Source organism: Leucoraja erinacea, chromosome 7 (assembly GCF_028641065.1).
Source record: "Leucoraja erinacea ecotype New England chromosome 7, Leri_hhj_1, whole genome shotgun sequence".
Classification (NCBI taxonomy): Eukaryota; Metazoa; Chordata; class Chondrichthyes; order Rajiformes; family Rajidae; genus Leucoraja; species Leucoraja erinaceus.
This window is the reverse complement of record NC_073383.1, coordinates 55,711,349-55,734,283: the sequence shown is the minus strand read 5'-3', so window position 1 is coordinate 55,734,283 and position 22,935 is coordinate 55,711,349. Positions and strand designations below refer to the sequence as shown.

General features: G+C 40.7%; 1 protein-coding gene across 1 annotated transcript; it reads left to right on the top strand.

The window, feature by feature from the left end:
* Positions 1-2,194: 2,194 nt before the first annotated feature.
* map3k19 (mitogen-activated protein kinase kinase kinase 19) lies at positions 2,195-15,570 on the top strand. Its single transcript, XM_055638626.1, has 4 exons — positions 2,195-3,815; positions 6,205-6,357; positions 9,131-9,822; positions 14,460-15,570. The coding sequence occupies exons 1-4, from the start codon at positions 2,229-2,231 to the stop codon at positions 14,629-14,631; spliced, it is 2,604 nt and encodes an 867-aa protein (XP_055494601.1). The 5' UTR covers positions 2,195-2,228; the 3' UTR covers positions 14,632-15,570.
* Positions 15,571-22,935: the final 7,365 nt, after the last annotated feature.

Below are 22,935 nucleotides of genomic sequence, written 5' to 3'. Positions count from 1 at the left end.
CCCGGCGTGCCTTCAATGGCCGCGGGACAATCGCCATCGCCAGCCGGGGGCTTTGACTTTGACTGTGACATCGGGGGGGGGGGAGAGTGCAGTGGAGAGATACGTTTTTTTGGCCTTCCATCACAGTTATGTGGTGGATGTTTATGTTAAATGTAATTATGTTGTGTCTGGGGTCTATTTGTGTGTAATGTATGGCTGCAGAAACGGCATTTCGTTTGGACCCCCAGGGGTCCAAATGACAATTAAATTGACTCTTGACTCTTGATACTTAAAATAACTATCTGATAGCTATTATAAGACCCCAAGATCATAGGATTATCTTGTAATTCCTAACTAGTGAGAATTTAAGTAGAATGATGTGATCATTTTACAAACAGAATGGAAAGCACCATTAAGGTCATCCAACCCTTATGAAGATTCAGGAATATCATAGTTTGAAGATCAACAAATTCTTGCAATCCCAGGACAAAAATTATAATCAATAGACGTATTACACATCATAACTGTTCTTACCTCAATTTTGGTTATGCTATATATCTCTTGCCTGATGGGCTACCCCTAGGAGCTCATTTGCTCCAAAACAGGATTCCTGAATCCCAAAGCAGCTATTAAAATGTTGGAGTCGCTACATAAGATAATGCAAATTAATACTGAAAATAAAAACTTTTTGCATGGCCAACCTGTTTTCTGCTTTGTTATGGACCAAGTTCATTGATATGGTAATAGAGTTAATGATGCATGGAAGATTTGGGAAATTTTATGCTGTTGACACGTTTGGGTTTGGGTTTAAACTCCAGGATATGGCAATAGGGAAAGTTGTATCCTCTGTGCAAGCCAGTCTCCAACATGTAGAGCTGCACAATTATTCAAAAAGATAATATGCTGGAAGAAATTGCCAGCTAAGTGATTTTGTTTTTGTTTCATATTTGTAGATCAAATGTTTTCTCTTTTTGGCACCTAGCAGCCCCCCCCCCCCCCCCCCCCCCCCCCCCCCCCCCCCCCCCCCCCTTAAATTGCTATGCTTGCAAAATGTACTTTCTAATACCCTGTTAAATGCCGGTTGCTGCTTAAAGCCAACAACTAATTGCAGTCAGGAGGAAGGCAGCAGGATGGTTACACCAGGTAGAGCCGAGACACAAGAAATTGCAGATGTTTGAATCTTGGGCAAAACACCAAGTGTTGGAGGAACTCATCGTCAAGCAGCATCTGAGCAGGGAATGGACAGGCGATGTATCAAGCCAGGGTTTATTTTCAGCTTGATTGGATTAGGTGAGAGAAGTGGGAGTGGGACAAGGTCTGGCAAGTGTTAGATGGAAAGAGTTGAGGGGAATTGATTGACAGATGGGTGGAATACGTGACAAAGGCTAGAGGTGCAAAGGAGACAAAAGCATGACAGATGAGGAGAGAAGAGGAGGAGCGAAATGTAAAGCCAGAGGCAGAAATACAGGTGAAAGGGAACAGGATGAGGGGTGAAAAGAGGGGAGGGGAGGGGTGGATAAAAGGGAAATGAAAGCCGCAGGGATGGATGTGAGTGTAGGAAAGAGGGGAGGGGAGCAGGGTGACTTGGCAGTGGGTGGGAAATAAGTGGAGAAATGTGTGCATCCTGGGGTGGGGGCGGGGATCAGAATGAGGCCACATGCAAACTGGAGGAATAGCATCTCATAATCTGCTTGAGAAACTCTCAACCCAATGGTTTGAACATTGAATGCTATAATTTCAAGTAATTAACCTTCCTCCCTCTCTCCTACCCATGCCACAAGCCGTACTCCGGGATGCACACATTTCTCTTAGGTTGTTTATTACTATGTTTTTAACAATGTTATTGGCATCAACAGTGTCAAAAATGCCAGAATTTTTTTCTCTCACCTTCGTTTTTATATTCTTGGTCCATTTACTACAACAGATGTATATGAAGATGCGACTCTTGTTAACTCATCCATCTGGGATTGAAGCAAAATTGCTGACCTGTTTAAGCTGTATTCCTTCACGATGACAAACCAAGAGAAAGTATAACCTCTGGAGAAATTCTTCCAAAGTTAGCAGACTATTTTGGACAATGTATACCGATGCCAAAACAGATTGTCAGAACAAGACACGATTCTTCTGTGAAAGAAGAAATCGTAGTTCCTGAGGATACAAATACAAAGTGCAATACTGTTGAAAGTGTTACAATGGCAAAACAAACACCCACTACAACCCTGCTTATTTCAAAAAAGACTTCCGTTAAAATGAAAGATGCCAGTTTTGACCCATCTCACGATGCCAATTCCAGCTTTAATATTTTAACACAGAAAGAAAGGGAAGTTAAAAGGAAAATAAACAAGATTAGCTGCTTCAGTAAAAGGAGTCACTCTTGTATAGAAAGAAACAAATCTAATCCCAAATCACTGCAGTGCCTTCCCATTTCAGCACAAAGTTGGTTGAGGAAAGGTAAGCTTATGCCCGCAGCAGCTCAGATTCTACAATGTAACAAAGCTCCAGGCTCACCTTGTCTAAATAATTCTCAACACCAAATTTCATCAAAAGTACAAGGAGATATCATAAAAAACAGATTAACTTCTAATGCAAAATCTCATTCATATATCAGCAATATAAATTATTCACCAATTCCACTGGATTCAAGATCAAATTCCACAAATGATTTCTCAGCATTAAAGTATAGTGATATGTTTCAGGAAATAAATCCAATTGATAAAGGGCCAGGAATTTATGAAATGTTTAGTAGCCCATTGTATCGTGCAATGCGAAAGTTCGCAACATGTGAAACTAGTGATCAAACTGTTCTCACTGTGCCACAGAGAAAAGGACTGACATGTAAGCTTTCAAAAACAAATCAAGCAGCCAAGAAAAATAATGTAATGAATATAAAAGACAAAATGAATTCCAAACGCGAAAACCTTGACATAGATGTGAAAAAAAAGAAAAAAAATGCAGAGGAAATTAAATTTTTGTTCAAGAGTGATAAAGGACAAAAAAACGAACAGATTTCTGCACATGATTGCCATACAAGAACCTCCAGAAATGAGGTGTTAATCCACAATATAGAAAGCCAGGAAGTTTCAGGTTCTGGCCATCTTTCAGATAGTTCGGAGTTGTGTATTCCATTACCAGTTTATGAGGTTCACCTAGATGACCAGTGTTTGTCAATCATTGTGGAAGACGTGTTTGAACAAACTTCAGTCAAGCCTGTCTATTCAGAGGGTCATGAAAATGCACTCAAGGATCAATTTGGTGGTAGTGTTGATGGAGGAAATCCAGCAGATCACAGTAGGACATCAATGCTCCCAAACATCAAGAATACAGATTACAGTGGCATTAATTTATTTGAGTTGGAACAGTCTCTGAATAAGAAAGATGAAGCGGATGTAAAATCAGCAATAGAAGATTTGGTAGGGACCACTGTTGCACAAGAGTCTACAGCTGTTTTATCCAATGGACCTGGTTCATATCTAGTTGGCAATGAAGCAGAACATAATGTCTTATGTACTGAAGACCAGGATAATACCACTTATTGTGGATCAAAAGCTGCTTCACATTCATATTCAGATCAAACAAGTTTTGCAGTTCAACCATTGATTAATATATGGACCGTGGAAAAGACGAGTCCATTATTTCAGTTTGAAAGTGTTAAGGAGGACAACCTTGCAGATGAGCTGCTTCATTGTCTGACATCAGCATTGTTGTTAGAAGAAAATAATACTGATGATAGCACAACATTAATCGCCACAAATGTTCAAGCAAAGGAATGTCATGACAAGATAGACAACGTGTCTGAAAATACAAATGTGAAAATGCCATATGAAAAATCTTTTCAGGTAAATGATTTCTGAAAGTTTTGCATTGATCTTTAGCATAATAGTCTTCCATAATGATTGAGTCTTCTATAATGATTGAACTATTTTGAGGAGCTGACGGAGGTGATTGATGAGGGTAAGGCAGTGGATGTTATTGATGTGAACAACCATGATATGCAGATCCAGAAGATTAAGATGCACATGATTAATAGTGAGTTGGTCATGTGGATTCATAACCACTTGACTGATAGAGGACAGAGGGATGTGGGTGAAGGATAATATTCAGGCTGAAGTGAAAGAACTGCAGATACTGGTTTTAAAAAAAAAAAAAAGGTATACAAAAAATGCTGGAGAAACTCAGCGGGTGTGGCAGCATCTATGGAGAGAAGGAATAGGTGACGTTTCGGGTCGAGACCCTTTTCAGACTGATGTCGGGGGGGGGGGGGGGGAGAAAAAGAAAGGAAGAGGCGGAGACAGTAGGCTTGTGGGAGCTGGGAAAAATTCAATGTTCATACTGCTGGAGTGTAAACTACCCAAGCAAAATATGAAGTGCTGCTCCTCCAATTTGTGCTGGGCCTCACTGGCAATGGAGAAGGCTCAGGAAAGAAAGGTTGGATTCAGAATGGGAGGGGGAGTTGAAGTGCTGAGCCACTGGGATATCAGGATGGTTAGTGCAAACTGAGCAGAGGTGTTCGACGAAGCGATCGCCAAGTCTGCACTTGGTCTCGCCGATATGGAGAAGTTGGCACCTGGAACAGCAGATACCGTAGATAAGGTTGGAGGAGGTGCAGGTGAACCTCTGCCTCACTTGGAAAGACTGCTTGGGTCCTTGGATGGAGTCGAGGGGGGAGGTAAAGCAACAAGTGTAGCATTTCCTGCGGTTGCAAGGGAAATACCCGGGGAGGGGCTGTTTTGGGTGGGAAGAGACAAATTGACCAGGGGGTTATGGAGGGAACGGACTCTGCGGAAAGCAGGAAGGGGAGGATTCCTTGGATGGAGGCAAGGCAACAAGTGTAGCATTTCCTGCGGTTGCAAGGGAAAGTACCCAGGGAGAGGGTGGTTTGGGTGGGAAGGGACGAATTGACCAGGGAGTTACGGAGGGAAGGTCAGAAATGGGTGGAGAAATGGCAGATAGAATGTGAATCCAAGCAAATGTGTTGCACTTTGAAGGTTAAATGCACAGGAAAAATGAGCAATTAATGGCAAGATCCTTAACAGCATTGATGCACAGAGGGATCTTGGGTCCAAGGCCATAACTCCCTGAAAGTGGCAAGATAGATTGGTAAAGAAGGCATATGGTGTGCTTGTCTTCACTGGTCAGAGCATTGACTATAAGAGTCAAGAAGTCATGATGCAGCTTTATAGGACATTGATTAGGCCATATTTGGAGTTTTGGGTGCAGTTCTGTTTGCCCCAATACAGGAAGGATGTGCAGAAGACACAGGAGCAGAATTACACCATTTGGCCGATGAAGTCTACTCGGCCATTCAATTATGGCTGATCTAACTTTCCCTCTCAACCCTATTCTTCCTGCTTTCTCACGCTAACCTTTGACACTCTTACTAATCAAAGATTAATATCAACTTTAAAAATTCCCGAAGACGTGTCCTCCACAGCCATCTGTGGCAACGAATTCCACAGATTCAATACCTCCTGGCTAAAGAAATTCCTCATCATCTTTCTAGAAATGTATTTTATTCTGCAGCTGTGCCATTTGGTCCTAGACTCTCCCACTAGTGGAAACATCCTCTCCACATTCATTCTATCTAAGTCTTTGATTATCCAGTAGGCATCAATGAGATTTCCCCTCATCCTTCTAAACTCTAGTGAGTCCAGGTCCATAGTCATCAAACACTCATCATACGATAACCCAATCTTCCCCAATGTCATTCCCATCAACCTCCTCTGGACACTCTCCAACACTAGCACATCCTTCCTCATTTATGGGGCCCAAACGGCTCACAATGTTCTAAATGCGGCCTGACCAGTCCCCTATAAAGCCTCAGCATTATATCCCTGCTTTTATATTCTCGGTTTGTGGAGGGAGCGGTTGGACGGATTGGTTTCTCTGGAATGCCAGAGGTAGAGGGAAGTCATGATAGAAGTATATAAAATGATGAGGCAAAGATAGACAGTCAGAACCTTTTCCCAGGATGGAAATAGCTTTAAGATCAGAGGGGCAAAGCTTAAAGAAGACATTTTCTTACCCAGGTGGGTGCGTGGAATGTGCTGCCGGGTGTGGTGGTGGAGGCAGATGGATAATGACATTTAAGAGACTTTAGGGTAAGCATGTGGATATTAAAGGAATTGAGGGCTATGGATTATGTTCTATGTAATAGATCATGAGAATAATACATTTACAAATATTTAAACTACATTGAAGTGAAATACAATTATTTGTTTTTAACAGAGTGCTGAATTTACAGTTGCAAAACTGTTCAAGAGTTCTAGCAGACCCGGCAGTTCACTTTGTAGTACCATAAAGTCTGATTGTAGTTCCAGTTGCGAGGATGTCATTATATGGACTAAAGGCAATGTGCTTGGAAAAGGAGCCTATGGCACAGTAAGTACCTAAAACTTCCTGCTGAAAAAGATCAAATAAGGTCAAATAAATTATATTATTTTCTTTTTGCATGATAAACAAACCCAAAATAGCTAAGGAAGAAAAATGTAATAAAAAAAACATGTTGATTTTGATTAAATAAATTACTTTGCTTATTTGAGATGCATATTTGTAAGCAAAGTTCGGCAGTCCTGCTGCATTTGGTTGTGAATTGGTAGCAAACTATTAAAAAGGCAACAGTGTGGCGGCACCAGTGGTTAGGCCACTTGCTATGCGAACCCTCGGCAGTCGGGGGTAGGGTCACGTGACCGGGCAATGGCGGGAAGGAGTTGTCATGGGGTATATAACGAACCCCGGGTCAACCTTCCCTCTATCTTCATCTTCTTCTCTCTTTGCGTGAGTGTCCTGCCACCTCAGCAGTAGCTCAGCTCGAGCTCACGAAGCAACAGCCTCGCAGCAGCAACAATGATATTTGTGTTAGAGGATTAAACATGCATGTATATCTAACCTATAATGCCTGAATAAAGAAACGACGTTTGGTGTCTCTGCAACAGGCGGCGGCAACAAACAATGATGGCAGGATACAGCAGATGAGTACCTAAGATCATGCAAACAATTGCAACTGTTCAGACAGAAATGCTGAGTAAATGATTTATCTTTGATTCCTCCATCTCGTCAGCAAATTTCATTCACTCTATGTAATTTCAAGAAATGACCAAGTAATGGATATTGCCAAGGCCCTGAAATCAGTTTAGATGTAATTCTTAAACTTGTGTTACTAGAATTACTAATTACTAGAATGTTGCCTGGGTTTCAACAACTAAGTTACAGAGATAGGTTGAATAAGTTAGGTCTTTATTCTCTGGAGCGCAGAAGGTTAAGGGGGGACTTGATAGAGGTCTTTAAAATGATGAGAGGGATAGACAGAGTTGATGTGGACAAGCTTTTCCCTTTGAGAATAGGGAAGATTCAGACAAGAGGACATGACTTCAGAATTAAGGGACAGAAGTTTAGGGGTAATATGAGGGGGAACTACTTTACTCAGAGAGTGGTAGCGGTGTGGAATGAGCTTCCAGTGGAAGTGGTGGAGGGAGGTTCATTGGTATCATTTAAAAATAAATTGGATAGGCATATGGATCAGAAGGGAATGGAGGGTTATGGTATGAGTGCAGGCAGGTGGGACTAAGGGGAAAAAACATTTGTTCGGCACGGACTTGTAGGGCCGAGATGGCCCGTTTCCGTGCTGTAATTGTTATATGGTTATATGGTTGTGCTTCAGAATTATCCTGCTTTTTATCTAAGCTACTCCAGTACAGTGTTAACAATGGCAATGTAAAAAACTATGGCCTGTCCACAAAATGCAGGACAAATCTCAGCCAAGGGGATGAAACATACTGTCAGCAATGCTTTCAAGCAGTTCTTATGCACCTGTAATTGCTCAGCAATGCCCAATTTGTTTTTGTCAGAAATGGACTAAAGAGGTTTGCTAAGACTGCACCTGAAATGTTGTGTACATATTTGGTCTTCCTATCTAAGGAAGGATGTTCTTGCAATAAAACTCATCCGATTGATTTCTGGATGGGAGGGATTTTCCAATTGAGGAGACATTAAGCAGCAATAATCTTTACAGATAGAGGAATAAGATGATTGCATTAAGCATTTTGGGATCTGACAGAGTAGATGCAGGGATGATATTGTCCCTGGCTGGGGTATCTAGAACCAGGGGCCATATTCTCAAAATAAGTGATTAGACATTATTCAGAAAAGAGAAGAAATTTCACCTAGACATTATCTATATGAGTAAGACTTTTAACAAAGTACTGCATGGTTGACTGGTACAGAAAGTTAGACCATATTGATCCAGGTGAAGCTAACCAACTGGATACAAAATTGGCTTGAAGGGCACAGAGTGGTGATAGAGGGTTGTTTTCCATTCTGGAGGCCTGCAACGCGGTGTACCACAGGATCCACAATTATTTGTTATTTATATTAATGACTTTGATGTGAATGTAATTAGTAATTTTTTGGGTGTTGCTAAAAGGGGTGGCATAGTGGGCAATGAAGAAAATTACCCAGGTTTACTTTAAGTACTTGATCAACTGGGCCAAAGGGCTGAGGAATAGTAGATGGCGTCTAATTCAGAAAAATGCAAGGTGTTACAGTTTGGTAGGAAACATCAGTGTCGGGCTTACACAGTAAGTGGTAGGGCTCTGTGGAATGTTGGAGAACAGAGAGACCTAGGGATACAGATACACAACCCCATGAAAGTGATGACACAGATAAATAGGATGAAGAAGCATTTGGCAGCTTGCCTTCATCAGTCAGGGTATTGAGGTTAGGAGTTTGGCATTACCAGTTTTGAGACCCCCGTCATCAACAATCTGAGGATTATCACTAACCAGAAACTTAACTGGACCCGACACATAAATAATGGGCATTCGAGATTGAGTATCATTTGGCATGCGACTCACCTACACACATCCCAAAGCATTCCCACCATTTAAAAATCACAGACAGAGAAAAAATTGCCTTCCACTGGATAAGGTCGAGGGCTTGTCCCCTCCACTTTACATATTCATTCCCTTCACACATGCATAGTGGCTGTGGTGTATTCTATCTACAGAACATAGAGCAGATGAACTCTATCATCAAGACGTACAAGCCATCAGTGGATGGGAACACCAATTAGGAAAGGGCAATAAGTGCTGGCCCTTCTAGTGATGCCCAGACCATGAAAAACGAATACGAACTTTTCTCATTTCATTTTGTTTAGGTGTACTGTGGTCTCACCAGTCAAGGTCAATTAATCGCTGTTAAACAGGTTGTCTTAAATGCAACCAATCAAACTATAGCAAAAAAGGAATATCAGAAACTGGAAGAGGAAATTGAGCTACTTAAAGATCTGAATCATGTAAACATTGTGCGTTTCCTAGGTACAAACCTAGAGGCCAATGTTGTCAGCATTTTTATGGAATTTGTTCCTGGTGGATCCATGGCTGGTATTATACGATGTTTCGGGCCATTACCAGAGCCTGTCTTTTGTGGATATACGAAACAAGTTTTAAAAGGAGTGGACTATTTACATGATAACAAAGTGATTCACAGAGATATAAAAGGAAACAATGTCATGCTGATGCCTAATGGTGTGATAAAACTCATCGACTTTGGATGTGCCAAACGCATGACGTGTGTGAAAGATACACACAGTGAAATGTTAAAATCAATGCATGGATCTCCTTATTGGATGGCACCCGAAGTGATTAATGAGACTGGACATGGTAAAAAATCTGATATTTGGAGTATAGGCTGCACTGTGTTTGAAATGGCATCTGGAAAACCACCTTTGGCACACATGGACAAAATGGCAGCCATGTTTTACATTGGAGCACATCAGGGTATGATGCCTAACCTTCCTGATCGGTTTTCTGAGAATGCTCAAGATTTTATACAGATTTGTCTGATAAGGTAAGTGAATGTTAAAATATTTATTTCAAAATCAGTTTCTTGTGGAATTACAATACATGATGTAATGTTTTTAATTCACTAGCTTGCTAAATTGTTAATAATTTCCCTCATTTTTATTTCACTGAAGCAGAGAAATATGGGGAATGTAGATGTAATTCAATCTCAATTCAAAATCATACCCGATCACATTACTATTTAATGCACATAATTAAATAATTAAACCTACAGCAATTTAGTAAGGGAGTCATGGGCTTATTACAAAACAGAGCTAGGATATGGAATTACCATAAAACAAACTTTTAATTTTACTTTTATGTAGAAATTTAACCATTGGACATTTATAAAAAGTAAAGTTTATTTTACTTTTGACTTCTCTTTCAGCAATCTTCTAATTCTCATATTTTCTTTCTGTAACTAATTAGATAGTGAACAATATTTTAAGTCACTTTTCCTATTTTCCTTGCCTCAATAAAGGCAAGGAGACACCCACCATACAGATCTTAGATCCATTGCAAGAGGTAGTGCATTTTTTTCAGAAAGTCAGCTCACTAAAAGATGTTGCTTAGAAGTTTTAAAAATCTGTGAGCTTAATGATTGGTGGGCACTGTTCAGCATAAGCTGCAAAGTACAGGATGTTATAAATTAACTCGAGTACATGAATTGGATGTATATTAATGCTGCTATTGTAAGTATTGGCCAAGCTTTCATATGGAGTTAAATAAAGAAATTGTTTGGAATCACTCAACAGGACAAGCTGCATCTGTGAAAAAAGAAACAGAATTAATGGTTCAAGTGGAAGACCTTTTGTCAACTGGGAAGGATAGAAAATAATTAAGTATTTAATCGCAGGGAGGTTGGGGAGGGATAGATAGGACAAAGGGAAATGTTTCTGATTGTTAAGGCTGGGCTGGCCTGGTGCTTCAAGATCTAGCTCACTCTCTGAAGTGGAAACAACTCGCAATGTTTCTCACTACATTCTACGGACTTTGATAAATTTATAGACATGGACGATCAAGAGTTATGTTGACAAAGTGATAGCTCTTGAACTTTTTGCAGCGCTTCCAATTCGGAATAGGAGTTCAAATGCTAGATGTGTGCTGCAAACGGCTTCTGGTAAAAAAAATAATTAAATTTCATCCAGGGAGTTGTGAATCCGTGGAATTCTCTGCCACAGAAGGCAGTGGAGGCTACTTCTCTGGATGTATTCAAGCAAGAGTTAGATATAGCTCTTAGGGCTAACAGATCGGGGGATATGGGGAGAAAGCAGAAACAGGGTACTGATTTTGGATGATCATTTTGAATGGCAGTGCTGGCTCGAAGGGCCGAATGGCCTACTCCTGAACGTATTTTCTATGTTTCTTGTAATCACATTTGGAGTATTATGTGCAGTTCTAGCCACCCCATTACAGGAAGGACGAGGAGGCTTTGGAAACTGTGCAGAGATGGTTTACCAAAATTATGCCAGGATTTGAGGATGTTAGCTGCAGGGAGAAGTTGCACAGACTTGGATTGTTTTCTCTGCGACACCAGAGGTTGCAGGGCGACCTGATCAAAGTATTTAAAATTATGAGAAGCATGGATAGGATCGACTGGTTTTCCCAGGCCGGAAATATAAAATACTACAGGGCATAAATTTAAGGTGATATAGGCAACATTTAAAGGAAACGTGCAAGGCAAGTTTTTTTAAGTGCCTGGAACGCAGTGGTTGTAGCAGATATGTTAGTGACATTTAAAAGTATTTTAGATAGGTATATGAATATCCAGGGAATAGACGGATATGGGTTATTCACAGGTATATAAGTGATGGTCTTGGCATCATGTTTGGCACAGACATTGTGGGCCAAAGTGCCTGTACTTGTGCTGCATATCAAGCTTTGCCCTCTCCCTTGTTGGACCCTCTATATATTGCCCGAGTAAACTTTCCTGAACACATTTGACAGATTCTACACAGTCTAAGCACTTTACACTATGGCAATCCCTGTATATACTGGGAAAGTTAAAATCACTTACTATGACAACCCCCTATTCCATCTTGCAGCTGCCGGCACAATCCTGGCATATTTTTCTATTATGGGGCTTACAGTACACTCCCAACAAGGTGATCACCCCTCTTTTATTCCTCAGCCATACCCATAAAGTCTCATTGGGCAAACCATCAGAAATGGACTACTGCTTTGACATTCTCCTCAATCAATAAAGCAACAACCCCTCCTCTGTTAACCCCACCTGCAGCATTTGTACCCTGAAACGTTAAGTTGCCAGTTCTGTCCATCTCTTAACTGGGTTTCCGTAATGGCTACAATGTCCCAGAACCATGTACCTATCCATGTGCTGAGATCATCTGCTTTATCTGTCAGGCCTCTCATATTATAATGAATGCAATTCAATCTAGCGTTCTTTCCTCATTCCCTGCTGTTCTCCTGCCTATCCTGCCTACTGAACTTTCGTTCATCACCTTCCATACCAACTTCCAGCCTCTCTCCTGCTTTAGATCCTGCCCTCCTGTCAATCTGGTATTAACCCACCAGAATAGAACTAGCAAATCTTCATGCTAGGATTTTGGTTCTGGCACAGTTCAGGTGTAATCCGTCCTCACTTGTACAGGTTACCTCTGCCCCAGAAGAGATCCCTTATTTATTATTATTATTTTTTTTTATTTTATTTTTATTAGAAGTACGGTAAATTACAATTCTACACAACACATGTATATGTATATCTTAATACATTTTTTGTACCGCTTCATTTTTTTTTGTGCTTTTAGAAAATGGTAGAAGTAAGGAAAGTAAAGAAAGTGCAAGAGAGTCGTGCAGTGCAAGAGTGTAAGGAAAAGAAAGCCCCTTAGGAAAGAAGTTAGAGAAGGAAGTAAAGTGAGAAAATAGACCCTAGAAAAGAAAGAGAAAATAGAAACAATCGCTCTATTATAACATTAAACTCCGCAGGAAGGGGACTACCAACCAAGTCTGTTTTTGTTATTTTACCTCCCGTTACCAGGTCCTGATTCCGCTTATTTATATATTTGTTTTTTTTAGATTACTATTGCACCTCATACTTGTAATAGGTCCAGAAACATTTTGGAATTGGTCTGCTTTACCTGCTAGGAGGAATCTCATCTCTTCCAGATGTAATGTTTCAAACATATTTGATATCCACATTTTTATTGTTGGTGTCGGCGCATTTTTCCAGAATTTAAGTATAAGCTTTTTTCCCCATTATTAAGAGATCCCAAAGATCCAAATACTGTATCTGAATCTCAGCCGCCTGCACCAACTCCTCAGCCAAGCAATCATCTGTGCTATCTCTCTGTTCCTACCCTCACTAGCACATTGCACCGGGAGTAATCCAGAGACCCTGGAGATTCTGCAAAATCTATTGCAAAACTCCCTATATTCATTTTGCAGTATCTCTTCGCTTTTCCTACTTATGTCATTTGTGCTAACATACACAATGACTTCTGGCTGCTCACCCTCCTCCTTGTGAATGTTGACGAATATTCCAAAAGATTTGTCGAAATACATTTCGAATTGTTTTCCATGCACTCTGTTATCAATTATTTAATGGTAGATTCTTACAGTTTCCATACTAGTGATCTCCTGGTCCGTTTCCCTCCCTAGATAGTAGGGTTCCTGTCATTGACGTTAGGTTTATTTATATTCAAGATCCTGGTTTCAGATTGAACTAGATTACTTTCAATCAGTATACATATAATGATCACTAAGGTCCCATATTGACCAGATGGAAATAAGATTCTTGAAATTAAAGCGGAAAATGCTGCCCTCGCTCTGTGTGTGTGTGTGTGTGTGTGTGTGTGAGTGTGTGTGTGTGTGTGTGTGTGTGTGTGTGTGTGTGTGTGTGTGATTTGTTATATACAACTCCCAATAATGTTGTCTGCTCTTTGCATTTCTTGGCTCCACCCCATCTTATTCTACTTCCTGTCTTTGAGCCAAGACCGAATAAACATCACTGCCAATCCGATTCCAGACACAGGTGTGCTTCCAGAAAACGAGAGCTGAAATCATTATTTGCTTCGAACTGTTCAAGCAGAGTTAACAATCTCACATTACAGACTGGACAATGGGTAGAAGGGTTAGCAGTCATCAAGCTTAGTGGATCTTTTCACCCTTGCCCATCCTTGACCAAGTTTACTCCTTTCTTCACTGATAGATTAAACTGCACCTTATCCTCAAGTCAATTTTAGATGGGATAACTCACAGTAGGCCACCAGATTAATTACACCTAACATTTTAGTTGTCTAATTCAGATTAATTCATTGGCATTTACACCAGGGTGCAATGAAATTCCTTGTTCACACAAGGGATGTGTACAGAAGACAAACTCGTTCCTTATGCCCGTCCCACTTGGGAAACCTGAACAGAAACCTCTGGAGACTTTGCGCCCCACCCAAGGTTTCCATGCGGTTCCCAAAGGTTTTTGTCAGTCTCCCTACCTGCTTCCACTACCTGCAACCTCCGGGAACTGCTCGGAAACCTTGGGTGGGGCGCAAAGTCTCCAGAGGTTGCCGTTCAGGTTTCCTAAGTGGGACAGGGGGATAAGACTCTGAAATTCAGACACTGCAGATTCAAAACATTTGTAGTGTAACTGCAAGACGACTATTTTACTTATTTCTTTCTTTCACCTAGGGACCAATGCAAGCGTCCTTCAGCAAAACAGCTATTGAAGCATGCATTTATCATAAAGAAACTAACGAAACAGCCATTCCAGGAAAGTAAGACTGTGGCCAAAACAGAAGCACAAGCAACAATTGTTTCAAAGAAAGGATCACTGGGCATCACAGAACTTTATCAGAAGTAATGGGAATGAAACAATATTTCTATGTAGATTCATATCCAACTGCTCCGCTGCTTTATGTACTGCAAGTGGTTTGATACATTTTGTAAATGTAGGTTAAGAATAAATGTAAGGCTTTTGAATTCATACATATTAGCCTTTTTATTTTTAAATGAATTTTGAGTTAATTTGCAATGTAGAATTATTTAATCCCTTTGGTAGTATTTGAATTGAGAACATATTCATTTCTTTCTTTCCCATACAAAATTTATGTTGACCACTTCGGTATACATGAGTTTCCTCCTCCATTCAGGGGACATGCAAGTTGGTGGGCAAATTGGGAGTGGTTGCATCTTGGGAAAGCTGATGGGGCTTCAGGGATGAGTGTAAATAGGTGCATGATGGTCAGCTTGGACTCAGTGGACCAAAGGATCCCATTCCAGGATGTCTGATTGCCACAATACCTTTAAAAAGGTTTAATTATTTGAACGTGGAAAAAACTCACACCGTGTATCCAAACTGGAGCCCAGCAATTTCATTGCAGGAAGGTTTGCTAGTGCTTGATGGGAGGGTTTAAACTAACATGGCTGGGGTGGAAACCCGAGAAGGCATCCAGCAAGGAGGGATTGAGGGGAAGATGGAGGTTAGGTCAAGCTAGTCTAAAAGGAAGAAAAAGGAGGACCAGGTTAATGAACAGGACAGGACTGATGGGGTGAATGTATTTATTTAAATGCGATGAATATTACGGATAAAATAGCTGAACATAGAGCCTGAAGTGCATGGAACGACATTGTCGCTTCCATTACAGAGACTTGGTTAATCAAAAGAACAGGACTAGTTCCAGGGTTTAGACAATTCTGATATTGCAACTCCTCAATCCTTTTGCATCTCACCTTGTCTCTTTTCATCTCTGGCCTTTGCCCAACCATTTGCTTATTTTTTAAAAAAAAAAACCCTCATCTGCATCCAGCCCTGTCCAGCCCCTCCTCGCTTCTCTTCTCTCCCCCACCCCAATCAGTCTGAAGAAGGGTCCCAACCCAAAATGTCACCTATCCATGTTCTCAGAGATGCTGCCTGACCCGCTGAATTACTCCAGCACTTAATCGTTTTTGGTACATCCGCATCTGCAGTTCCTTATTTCCATAGTGATTGCATCTTTCTTACCCCTGTGCTCTACCCATATGGCTTCACTGGATTAGCCCTTCACACTATGCGAGATCCAGTCAATATTAGGGAAGTTGAAGTCTCCCATTATTCTTACAGCTGTCTGTAATCTCCCTTCACATCTGGTCCTCTAATTTTCATTATTTGGGTGACCCATAATACTGCCCCATTAAAGTGATCGGTCCATTCCTGTTTCTAAGTTATACTCGTATAGCCTCACTGAATGATACTCCAAGAATATCCTCACCAAGCACTGTAGTCATGTCCTCTCTGATCAAAAAGGCAAACCACCCTTCTCTCTTACCAGCTTCTGCACCCTGTACCAATGAGCTGCCAGTCCTGCCCTTCACTCAGCCGTGTTTCTGTTAAGGCTGCAATGCCCCAATCCTTGAGCCAATCCACTCTGCTAGCCAATCCACATCTGCCTTGCCCATTAAGCCTATAGCTTTGAAATAAATGCAGTTTAAACCATTAGTCTTTCCTCTCTTTGCCATGCTCCTGCCTGTTAATCTTGGTCTGACTTCAGTATTTGACCCTAGCTTCGTCATCGTCCTTACTGCTCAGAGACCCTTCCCTTGCCAATATCATATGAACCCACCCAAGTAGCATCAACAAATCTCCCTCCCAGGATATTGGTCCCCTCCAGTTCAGGTGCAACCTGTCCTTGTACAGGTAACCTTTGCCCTGGAAGAGATCCCAATGGACCAAAACCTGAACCCATCTCCTGCACCATCTGCTTAGCTGCACATTCATCTGAAGTAACCTTAGATTCCTACCTCCACTAACATGTGGCATTGGTAGTAATCCAGAGATTACCACCCTCTAGGTCCTGCTAACTCTTTATTCACCTCAGCAGTTCCACATGCCTTGCAGCCGTTTAGGAAGATACAAGAAAGAACCCTGGCACTAGGGAGACAACACATCATCTTTAAGTATAGTTACAGTGCAGAATCTCCTGTCGGTCCCTTGATCAAGTTTCCTATCTTGGTTTCTTGGTCCTCCAAAATATTCCAAATGGAATTTAAACTGGAGGTGGTTGAGGGAGGACTGAAGCCAGAAAGGGTTTTTGGGAAGAGCTACCTTAAATTTAGTTGCATCTGGTTGGGTAACTGTGGTAGGGTGGAGATTATTCCATGCTTTAATTGTGCGGGGGAAGAACGAATTGCTGTACACATCTGACTTGATAGATGGAATCACAAATTGGATCAAATGCCCTCGTCTGCTCCTAATTGGTTTGGGTTTGGTGTAGGTCTTGTAATCTATGTCGAGCTGACCATTTCACATTTTGTAAAAACAGGTCAAACGGTGAGCTTCACGTCTGTCTTGGAGATGGTTCCACCCGAGAATTCAGAAGTTTGGTAACACTCGCTTCTCTCTCATAGGTGTTAGTAACAAATCGAGCAGCCTGTCTTTGGACACATTCAATGAAATAAATGTTTTTATTTGTGTATGGGTCCCATGCTGCAACTGCGTAGTCCAAATGAGGTCTAACGAGGGTGAAGTACAGCTTCTCCTTGACAGAAGTTGAACAATGATGAAAGTTGCGCCTCAGAAAATTTAGGACACCTGTTGCTTTCACCGTTGCATGATCAGTCGGACCATTCCAACGCAGATCATTCTGAAATTTGATCACTATAGCTCCTTCCAACTTCACCTTGCCTTGCTGCACATCAGAGCCAGTCTTGGCACCACAGATCTGACTGCTGTTACTGCCTTCTCCTGAAGTAATTCCCCAATAGTATTGAAAAAAAGTTGTTTTCTTTTAGGAGAATGGCCACAGGGGATTCCTGCACTCTGTACCTATTATCTTTACCTTCCTAGTGGTAACCCATCTTTTCTGCCTGCACAGTAGGTGTGACCATCTTTCTAAAACCTCTACGAGTCTCAGTCTCCCAGATGACTCGGAGATCGTCCTGCTCCAGTTGCCTCACGCAGTTAGTCAGGAGAAAAGATTCCTCTAGTATCTTTGGTCAGGAGATGCAGCCAGACACATTTCCCACAAGTCAGATCATTCAGACATGGTCCCATGATTGCTCGCATCCTACAGGAGCATACCACTACCCTAATTGCCATCCCAACTGCACTTAGTTACAAGACTTTAATTTATCTTGCCATTCCCCTCTGCTCAATGTCATAGCTGAAGTCTTAGCACTCACAAAATGCAGCTTCTCTGAAAACAGCTGCTCCAAGTAGATTACTCCACTATAGATTCACTTCCTATTGCGCATCTCTGTTAGCCAACCAAAGAAAAACACTCTTAAACCTTCCTGTTACTGAACCTACTGGTTTGAAATACTCTCCAGGTGTTTCAGCTTTTGAGGAACATTGAAGTGGACATCAAGTCCCCAGGGCTTGGTAGAATTTATCTCGGGCTGTAGTAGGACCTTGGCAGAGAACTTTGTATCTTCCTTGGCCAGTTGCAATGTCTCAGATGAATGGAGAACTGCCAACATTGTTCCTTTAAGGACAAATCAAGGCCTTATCAGTAATAAGAAAATATTTGAAGTATTGCATGCTGTTCAAAATATTTGAACAGCATGCAAATGGCACTTTGGTCCAAGTCGACCAAGCTGTTTACGAGATAGTTCCATTTGCATTTGTTTGGCCCATAATTGCTCTAACATTTCCTATCCATAGTGGCTCTAATGTTTTTTAAATGTTGTAATGGTGCCCACCTCTACCACCTTAGGCAGCCCATTCTACATACCCACCACCCTGTGCGAAAGATTTGTCCTGAAGGACCAATTTATACCCTCCCCCCCCCCCAACCTTAAATGCATGCTCTCCCATTTTAGACTCCCCCACCCTCGGAAAAAGACTCTGACCATTCATCTATGTCATAGGTTTTATTCACCATCTGCAACCTTTCCAGCATGACGACTCCACCCCATCCCTCTCACCCGGCTGAGCCTGCTCATCTCTCTGCACCTCAGTCCACTTATAGTTCAACCTAATCTCCCTTATACTGGTTTTATCCTCCCTCTACATTTTCAGTCCGAACACAGGGTGTCAACCCAAGGTGTAGACTATTCCTATCCCTCCGCAGATGCTGCCTGACCAGTAGTTCCTCCTGCAATCTTCTACAATCATTCATGGCCCTATAAACACTCTTCTTTCAGATATCGATCCAGCTCCCTTGCATATGCTACAACGGAAACTGCCACTACTGCTATCTCAGGCAGTACTTTCTAGACCATAACAGCTTGTTACTTCTGGTCCTTTCACAGATGACCTTCATATAAAGTCCCATTTCCCAACACCCCTATCAATGGAAAGTATTTCTAATCTATTAGCTACACCATTCATGTATTTAAATATTTCTATCATGAGCACCTGAAACAATGAGAAAAATACCAGCTCCTTGATTCTTTCCAGGAACCATTGTAATAAATCTCTTCCTGTATTTGTGTGGCGGTTAAAATTGTGCACAATACTCCAATGGTGGTTAAATCAATGCAGTACTAAGAATTTATCATGACTTTCCTGTTCTTGGGTTTGATATAAAAACCAAGATTGCTTGCATTTCTTTAAACCGGTTTCTCAACCTGTTTTGCCACGTTCCACAAATTATACATATTCAGATCTCTTCACTTTTAAAGCTTTTTAGATGAGCATTCAAGTTTATATAGAAGCTTCTAATTTCTTGCTAATATGTAAAAACGCACTTTTCTCCAAATGTATATGTACCAAATTATTTCACCACCCCTTTGAAGTCTATTAACAACAAAATGTACAATACTAAATGTTGTATAAACTGCAAATATGGAAACTTGGGTGTCACCTAGTCATTTATGTATGCAAATAACAAAGGACCTATTTCCAACACCCAATGAACTTCACTGCTGGTTTCCCTCCAACCCAAGAACTGAAAACTCCAGCTGTCTGAAATGAACACATGCTGGAAATATCACATCCATTGTCTTACTGAGGGAAACTTATGTCAATTACTTTTCATCACAAGTTTTTGTAGAGCCGAAGATAACTCATCAGCCTAAATGTTAATGGATCCCTCTTCACAGATGCTGCTTTACCTGTAGAGTATTTCCCAGAAGTTTCCATTTTTATGTTGACATGACCATGCAGCCACATTTTTGATTCACAGGTTACCGGCCAGGATATTAACACTGGGAAGAGTAACATGATTGAATGTGAATGCTTTGGTCTCATTTGCCTGGTATCTTAAAACCCAGCTGCTTGAATGTGTAAGTCTACAACAATGTTAAAAATGTAGAGGTATAAACAGAAATACACCCAATAATATGGAAAATCCACAACTAATACTACTGTCCAGAGTGCAGCAGATTAGTTATATTTTAGCAACATGATTAAACTAACATTATATTTACAATATAATTTATTATGTTGGATAAATTCTATATGCTCACTAGAAACAAATCTAGTTATTTACACATGCATTACATATTGTCAATAAAACAAAGTATGATGTAATAATTTAGGCATGCATTGTCACCTATGGGAAAGTTGTTCCTTGACATTATGATTCTGACAGCAGAAAATGGGTGTAGTGCCTTCACATTTAGTCATTAAAAACTGTACCTCACTCATTTGCTCAATCCAAGTAAAAATAAGATGATCTGTAGCAGAGTTCATACGATTAAGAATTGGAGTCCAACATTGAACAGGATAAAATTAAAGAAATTACAGGTTTGTGTTTATTCCATTTATGTGTTGAGTTCACAGGTCTATTATGCTGCTATAAGAATTTCATGTTCTGTTGTCTGTACATATGACAATTAAACACTCTGGACTCTCGAGATCTTTACTGAAAAGAGTCAATATCCAAAATATTGACAACAAACTAAGACTTAAACATGCTATATTTAATCAATCAATTTTTCTGCAAGATATTTAAAAACAAAAATTGCCAGAACCATTCAGTCACCAATGCAGAGTAATCCGAGTGTTGCAAGAAAGGTGCATTTTTTCAGGCAATGTGAAATGGTCAAATATATTGGAAAACAAAGGAGTACCTAACAGCATCTAATGCTGGATGAGAATCCAAGAAGCATAAAAAAAAAATGAAAACACACAGAAAAAAGATGAAAAAAAATGTGCTGATAATTCAATCCAGAATGATCCATCTATACAAAACAGTCGATAGACACAAAAAGCTGGAGTAACACAGCGGGACAGGCAGCATCTCGGGAGAGAAGGAATGGGACAAAACAGTATCATCTGAAGTAAAGTTTTGTCCAGAAACGTCACCTATCCAGATTCTCCAAATGCTGCCTGACCCACTGAATTACTCCAGAACTTTGTGCCCTTTATTCGAGATAACATTTAAAAAGTATGGTTGGTCGGAATGGTCAACTAACCTAGACAAATCCTCCTTTAGAAAATTTGAGTAGGGTGGAGGAAAACGTAATTGTGCCTTTACTCACTGCCTCTAATGCAGAGCAGCTTTGATGGTACAAAATGCTGCGTCATAGAGCATGGAAATAGACACTTCGGCCTAATTCGTCCATGCCAACTAAGATGCTAGTTCCATTTGTCCACTTTAGACCCAATCATATCCCCATATCAGTCCAAATGTCTCTGAAATGTTATTGTACTTCATTTCTTCTGACATATTGGCCCACATAGTGCCCTCCATAATGTTTGGGACAAAGACCCATCATTTATTTATTTGCCTCTGTACTCCACAATTTTAAATTTGTAATAGAGGGGGAAAAAAAAAAAACGTGGTTAAAGTGCACATTGTCAGAATCTATTAAAGGGTATTTTTTCTATACATTTTGGTTTCACCATGTAGAAATTACAGCTGTATTTATATAATCCCGCCATTTCAGGGCTCCATAATGTTTGGGACACATGGCTTCACGGGCATATATAATTGGTCAAGTGTGTTTAATTGCCTCCTTAATGCAGATATAAGAGAGCTCTCAGCACCTAATCTTTCCATCACCTTTGGAAACTTTTATTGGTGTTTATCAACGAGGACCATTGTGCCAATGAAAGTCAAAGAAGCCATTATGAGACTGAGAAGCAAGAATAAAACTGCCAGAGATATCAGCCAAACCGTAGGCTTACCAAAATCAACTGTTTGGAACATCATTAAGAAGAAAGAGAGCACTGGTGAGCTTACTAAACGCAAAGGAACTGGCAGGCCAAGGAAGACCTCCACAGCTGATGACAGAAGAATTCTCTCTATAATTAAAAAAAATCCCCAAACACCTGTCAGACAAATCAGAAACACTCTTCAGGTGTCAGGTGTGCAATTGTCAATGCCCACTGTCCACAGAAGACTTAATGAACAGAAATACAGAGGCAACACTGCAAGATGCAAACCACTGGTTAGCCGCAAAAATAGAATAGCCAGGTTTCCGTTTTTCAAAGCTAAAAAATGGTCAATTCTTGAGTGGCCAAGTCAATCACCCGATTTGAACCCAATTGAGCATGCCTTTTATATGCGGAAGAGAAAACTGAAGGGTACTTGCCCCCAAAACAAGCATAAGCTAAAGATGGCTAAAATGAGATGGCAGAGCATCACCAGAGAAGACACCCAGCAACTGGTGATGTTCATGAATTGCAGACTTCAAGCAGCCATTGCATGCAAAGGATATGCAACAAAATACTAAACATGACTACTTTAATTTACATGACATTGCTGTGTCCCAAACATTATGTTGCTCTGAAATGTGTGTGTGTGTGCGCGTGGGGGGAAGGAGAGGAAGACTATAAACATTGCTGTGATTTCTACATAGTGAAACAAAAATGTGTAAAAATAGCCTTTATTAAAATCTGACAATGTGCACTTTAACCACATGTGATTTTTTTTCCTATTACAAATCTCAAATCGTGGAGCAGAGGCAAATAAATAAATGACGGGTCTTTGTCCCAAACATTATGGAGGGCACTGTATATACCAGCCTGTGTGTGAAAAGGGTGTCTCCCAGATTCCTATTAAATCTTTCTCCTCACCTAAAATGTGTGCCCTCTGGATTTCCTTTCCTTGGAAAAAGGCTCTGCATTCAGCTCATCTATACCCCTCATAGTTTTATACATCTGAATAAAATTATCCCTCAGTCCCCTATAGTCAGAGAAATAAAATGTTTGACTTCGCAATGTCTATTACTCAATCTTTTGAGTTTGGGAAGTACCCATAAACCTTTTCTGCACGGTTTCTGGAGCAGTGTGACAAAA